General features: G+C 35.3%; 1 protein-coding gene and 1 long non-coding RNA gene across 2 annotated transcripts in view; one reads left to right on the top strand and one right to left on the bottom strand.

The window, feature by feature from the left end:
* LOC107629113 (inner membrane protein PPF-1, chloroplastic) overlaps positions 1 to 4,190 on the top strand; it is a gene marked incomplete in the record, with an annotated part of 4,441 nt that extends 251 nt beyond the window's left edge. Inside the window, 11 exon segments of the mRNA XM_016331814.2 lie at positions 1 to 149; positions 774 to 884; positions 1,137 to 1,211; positions 1,343 to 1,403; positions 1,656 to 1,729; positions 1,836 to 1,940; positions 2,227 to 2,334; positions 2,418 to 2,521; positions 2,861 to 3,010; positions 3,138 to 3,261; positions 3,998 to 4,190. Of these exon segments, the coding sequence (XP_016187300.1) occupies positions 1 to 149; positions 774 to 884; positions 1,137 to 1,211; positions 1,343 to 1,403; positions 1,656 to 1,729; positions 1,836 to 1,940; positions 2,227 to 2,334; positions 2,418 to 2,521; positions 2,861 to 3,010; positions 3,138 to 3,261; positions 3,998 to 4,036 (1,100 nt within the window).
* Positions 4,635 to 5,710, bottom strand: LOC107629115. Its single transcript, XR_001617911.2, has 3 exons — positions 5,316 to 5,710; positions 5,153 to 5,211; positions 4,635 to 5,063 (listed from the first exon to the last, which is right to left on the bottom strand). It is a non-coding gene; the product is annotated as an uncharacterized LOC107629115 (long non-coding RNA).

Here is a 6,144-nt window from a genome sequence, read left to right as displayed (position 1 = left end):
TTCTCTACACGCTCGCCGACGCTGCTGTCGCCACCGCCGACTCTGCTGCCACCGCCACCGGGACTTCCACCGATGCCGCCGCCGACACCGTGCAGAAGAACGGAGGCTGGTTCGGATTCATCTCCGAAGCCATGGAGTTTGTTCTCAAGGTAATATAATAATGTTCACTACTCTGTTAGAAAGAAAGTTGGTTAGTTAGTTAGTTAGTTAGTTATTCAGTTAGAGTTGGTTAAGAATCAGAGCTGAGTTAATTATTCAGTTAGAGTTGATTAAGTGTTTATTAGTATGCCTGTTATGCTTGTTTAGTGTTTAATGTAACTTTTCAGCTTCGAATTCGATTGGAAATTTTAAAGATTATGTAGGACTATTTACCGATTAATATTGACTATTCTATATCCGATTCCAAAGCTTGGTCACTCTATGACGATCCTTGAACCTTGGTTTTATGCTATATGGAAAGTGTTGCTGTGTTGGGAAGCTATAATTGGAGTTCAAAAGAGGAGTGCTCCTGCGCTCTGTAGTGGCTCCTTGTTCGCCAATTGCACAATGCGCTTGGTCCTCTGTGGTTTTGTTACACGGTTGAAATGTAAGAGGAGATTTTTTAAGGGAGGAGTAGAACTCAAACCAAGTGATGAATGGAAGCACATTTGTTCCATGTTATTTCTTCGTATCTTTCTGTCGAGTGAAAATTTCTTTGGACTTAGCAGCTTATAATTGGAAATGTACGTGTTTATTATTGTTCCAGATTTCATGCCATCATTTTTAAATTTCAGGTGTTAAAGGATGGTCTTTCTGCTGTGCATGTACCTTATGCATATGGATTTGCTATCATATTGCTCACAGTTGTGGTTAAGGCTGCTACACTTCCCTTGACAAAGCAACAGGTTGGGCAAGTTATAACAGTCTATAGTGGTTATTGAATGCAAATTTTTTGAAACCATTCAATTATGTGATTTCCCTAAAGGAAACTAAAATAGTATAACAGTTTGCTTCCTTCATGCTGAAGTAATTGTAATATTTTGTTATTCAAGGCTAGAGTAAGATACTTGTTATTCAAAACATTATAAACAAACTATGAATGAATTTGAGCTTTCAATTATATAAAATCAATTATTGATTTTATTTGATATTATTAGGTTGAATCAACACTAGCTATGCAAAATCTTCAACCAAAAATTAAGGCCATTCAAGAAAGATATGCCGGCAATCAGGTGAGGGATGTTTTTGGTTCTTACTTATTAATCATCTGAGATGATCCGGTAAATGTTGCTTTATTTTACCTTAAAATCATAATGTCACTGTTTTTCTAAACGATTTCCTTTTTCGTTTTTCTTCTTTTAAGGAAAGAATACAACTTGAGACATCAAGGCTATATAGACAGGCTGGGGTTAACCCATTGGCAGGTGCTTTTTGTCTTCCTCTTGCTTCTCTTTTTCTTGGTTCTGATGGTATGATGCCTTGACATGTGAAATGAATAGTACTTACTTTATCATGAATCAGTTGCACCACCATATGATGGCCAAATATTCAAATAATATAATTTTAAAAGAGAGATAGTTATACTGACAACAATGTTTTCACATGATTCATAAATTTTCTATATGCATACTGACATACAGTTCTTGCTTCAATTGCAATTTCACCATCTTGTGTAGGTTGTTTACCAACATTGGCTACAATTCCAGTATGGATTGGTCTTTACCAAGCTTTATCAAATGTTGCAAATGAGGTAATTAACGTTATAAACCTTTGTAAATTGAGTAGAAAATTTTATAGACAAATTATCCACATAACATGTGATTTTTGCTAATTATGGAAAATCCTTTGATTTGAAGGGATTGTTAACAGAAGGTTTCTTTTGGATCCCATCTCTTGGAGGTCCTACTACCATAGCTGCTAGACAAAGTGGAGCTGGAATTTCTTGGCTTTTCCCTTTTGTGGTAAGAAATCTATCTTGCACTTCAAAGGTGAAATGATAGCTTGCATTTGTTTATTTTTTTTGACATTATGGTTTGACAGTGGCACAAATTTCCGTCCTTACAGCCATTGTAGTCCTAGTTGTATATGACTGTAATACATATTTTGATAAAAGCTATTGTAGTAATTTGGAATTCATCATGTTTTTGGGTTTTCAGCGTTCTCCACATCATGTGCCAAGGATCATATCTTTTACATCCATTTGTTCCATTTTATTTCTTCCTATCATAATACACATTTGTTGTGCAGGATGGTCATCCACCATTGGGTTGGCAGGATACTGCAGCATATCTTGTTTTACCTATTCTTCTTGTTGTTTCTCAATACGTCTCCATGGAAGTCATGAAGCCACCTCAGGTAAACATATCAAATCTCCGTCATTTTTTTTTATTTTTTATTTTTTGGTTTGCAATGCATGCCTAGATGACTTCTTTTGACAGACGAATGATCCTACCCAAAAGAATACACTTCTTATTTTCAAGTTTCTTCCACTCATGATTGGTTACTTCTCTCTCTCTGTTCCATCCGGGCTAACAATTTACTGGTTAGTTTCTCACAAATATATGTTTGGAATTCTTTTTAGTTAATAATGTTAATTTTTCACGTATTTGCCATAAGTTAAACATTTTTTAGCTGTTATATAGCATGGAAGGCAACTGCATCATTTTTCTATGCAAGTCCAACTTGGTTAAAAGTCATAATCGTAATATGCTTGCTGCAATTCTTCTTTCTGTAGGGAATAATATATTCATCAAGTAAATGCTTTATCATGATCAGTTTGTGGGTTATATTTTTAGATGGTTCTGAGTTATGACAACATTTTTGTTGCACTAAGACAGAAGAAAATTTTTCATTACTGGTTCATTTTCTAATTCTTTATTAGGTTTACAAACAATGTCCTGAGCACAGCTCAACAAGTATGGTTGCGCAAATTAGGAGGTGCAAAACCTGTTGTAGATGAAAATGCTGGTGGAATTATCACAGCAGGACGTGCTAAAAGATCAGCTTCCCAGCCAGCTAAAGCTGGTGAAAGGTCAGAACCCCCCCCCCCTCCTCTCTCTCTCTCTCTCTCTCTTCTCTTTTTCGCTTTTTTGGTACAAGATGCAGCTTAAGTGTTTACTCCTATTGGAATTTTCTTGTGACGAGATCATACTTTGCAGATTTAGGCAGTTAAAAGAAGAGGACAAAAAGAAAAAGTCAAGCAAGGCACTACCAGTGGAAGAAGTTCAACCTTTGGCATCTACTACTGATTCTGATGATGGCTCAGATGAAGAGAGTAACAAGGTAAACATTCAACATTCAGTTTCTTGGTCACAAATTCATGCAGTTAAGTTATCTTTTGGAGAGGAACAAATGAAATAAAGTAAAAATATCATATTGATATGATTTTTACAGAAACCTTCATAATAAGCTGACTGGTATTATACACAAGAATTTAATTTTGATGCACTGTCAGTGTAAAGTAATTTTACACGTGTATCTAATTACGTAATGTTACATCAGTAAAAATAACTACTTTTTACATTGATTGTTTGAATGGTCATCCAAAAGAACGGATATGATTGCACGACTGTGTAAAATGTTTTACATTGTCAGTGCATCAAAATTAAACTCTATACACAAAACAACGCTATCCTTAATTTCACTCGTGTCTAAGATGAAATGAAGAATGTCGGTGTCGGTGTCTTGCTTTGCAACTAACAAAGGACCATGATGTTTACATCATAGACTTTAGCAAAAGTGTTGTTACTTCCAGGCGAATTGAGGCAGTCCTTGTTGTATGACATAGATAGTTATTAGGTGTAGCATGATGTAAATGAAGGGTTTGTCGGCCAAATCTTTGTAAAGTCCTTCATCTTCCTCCCCCTTTTCCCATATTTTTGCATTTTTTTATTGTATATTTTTTCCCTCACTGCCATAACTATTAATGCTGCTTTGGTTATAATCCATACGTGTTGATTGGAACCTTCATTTGTACTCATTTACTAAAATTATTCAATCCCATGATGCGTTTATGTAGGGATCAGAAGCTGCACAAGAAGAAGCATATGCCTTATAGTTAGTCTTGTATATTCAATAGATTGCATTGCACCATTTTTGGATTGGCCATTCAATTGAATATGTAATTTTAATCCTGCAAAATATCTGTTTTGTTTAAGTGATGTTTCACATTTTAGCTAAAGCAAATGTAGCTAGCCTTTTGAGAATTTGAATATTATCTTGCAGACAAAAACCTTATTGTTGGAAACGTGGGAGCTTCAAAACTAATACGATGGGGCATAGGCTACTATAACAGCATTTCTCAGTGGACAAAATATTTGTGGCTTGCTTTTCTTGTACTGATTGTTTACATATCACTTTATTACCATAATATACCATCAGAGATTTTCAAGTGTACCGTCGTACCGGTATTTCAGTGATTTTTAACCGTGGATCTTAATTATATATATTATATATATTTTTTATAATTAAGATCAACGGTTAAAAATCACTGATACACCGGTATGACAGTACACTTAAAAATTTTCCTATACCATCCTCCCTATGGTGATTGAGTGATAAGTATCCGATGGGTACAAGAAAAAGTCTTATGGGTACTCATCGTCCCATCAAATAAAATGTATTGAGCAGAATGCGTTTTCTATTTGCAGCTCTTCTTATTTGAAGGATGACCGTATTTTATTATAAATTTAACATGAAACTGATTGTATAGTTTAGAACTAGTGGACGAAAGGAGTCCTGCAGATAGAAAGATCAGAGCTGTAAAATCAGGTAGAATAGCTTAAGTCCAATCCCTACTAGTAGTGCCTGGTACAATGGTGCTAATGGCACTGCCTATTTCCCAACATACACTAGTGGATATTTTACAGGCACAATGTTTCTAAAAGAAATTTCCAGTGTACATAAATGTTTTGATCCCCTCTTAGTCGAAACTCGGAAGTAAGAGCGAGCATTGATGTCTCTACTGAAAACTGATTCCAAAGGAGTGGCTCCAATTTACATCTCTATGGTTTAGTCGGTGGGAGGTGATTCCCTACTGGGTTAGGCCCTGATGGGTGCTTTCTGTGAGTCCTCTTTTCTTCACCCTGTGATATTTTTAACATGATTGTTGAGTAAAACGCCAGGTGTAAAATTATAACACGAAAATTAGTGATTCATGATTTTAGTTACTAACCCATGAAGTTATATGTTCACTACGTGGGATAGTCTGTAGGGTTTTTAGCTTGAACTGAACTGTGTGAGTATAAACAAAGATCAATGTGATTAGGGGAAAAGAATATATAAACTTACATTGAGCAAAATAATTGAGACCAATTTGCTTTGAGAATGTGAAATACCTGGCTGAATATCCTGAGCATTAGCAGTAACATGATTCAGTGCAGAATCTGAAATCATCATGAGTGTAAAGAGAATAAGGACAACGATTTGTCTTCTCATCTTTGACATGCTTCTCCTTCTAGTTATTGAATCTGAGTTTATGAATACAAGGTTTTCCCTGTTAATGGGGTTGCAGTTACCTGCTACATTTATTGTTATATATAATGATGACCGAACTTGAATTTTTATGTGAGAATGTTTGTTACAACATGTCTTGGAATCCTATGCCATTGCCACCTTCATTCTAACTATCCTTATCATTATGGAATTGACTTCTTATTTGCTATCATTTCATTGTTATCATTGCTTCCATAATTTTACCATTGACAAAGTAGCTGCTATTATTTTTCCTTGAGTGTTTTCCCAATCTATGACCATCCTGAACCTATTTATTAATTGATCATTACAGGACTTCCTCTGACACTTTTTCTCCCCATAACCGAAGATTCCATGTTTCCAACATATAGCATGATAAACAGCCTGACTTACGCGAAACATGATGAGAATCTTCAAAGCTGGTATGATTGCTTAAATTTAAAATTTTAAATCAAATCACCGAAAGACTCTAATGCTGAACAAAACAAACGTGCCAAAATGCGTGTCTTCTAATTAAACGATCAACTACGCGGCTCGTAAAACTTAAGAACACCATCAAATTCATTGATCTTGTTGATTGTTGGATATCTTAGCCTTGTATATTTGCTATTAATAAACCAATTTATGCTTTTAACTTACAACGTTAGGCTTTAGAGGAGGCAGAGTAGTTAGTGGGGATTGGGGAACAATTAT

Source organism: Arachis ipaensis, chromosome B03 (assembly GCF_000816755.2).
Source record: "Arachis ipaensis cultivar K30076 chromosome B03, Araip1.1, whole genome shotgun sequence".
In the NCBI taxonomy this organism is placed as follows: Eukaryota; Viridiplantae; Streptophyta; class Magnoliopsida; order Fabales; family Fabaceae; genus Arachis; species Arachis ipaensis.
Note: the sequence above shows the minus strand (reverse complement) of the source record. Positions and strands in the feature narration are given on the sequence as shown.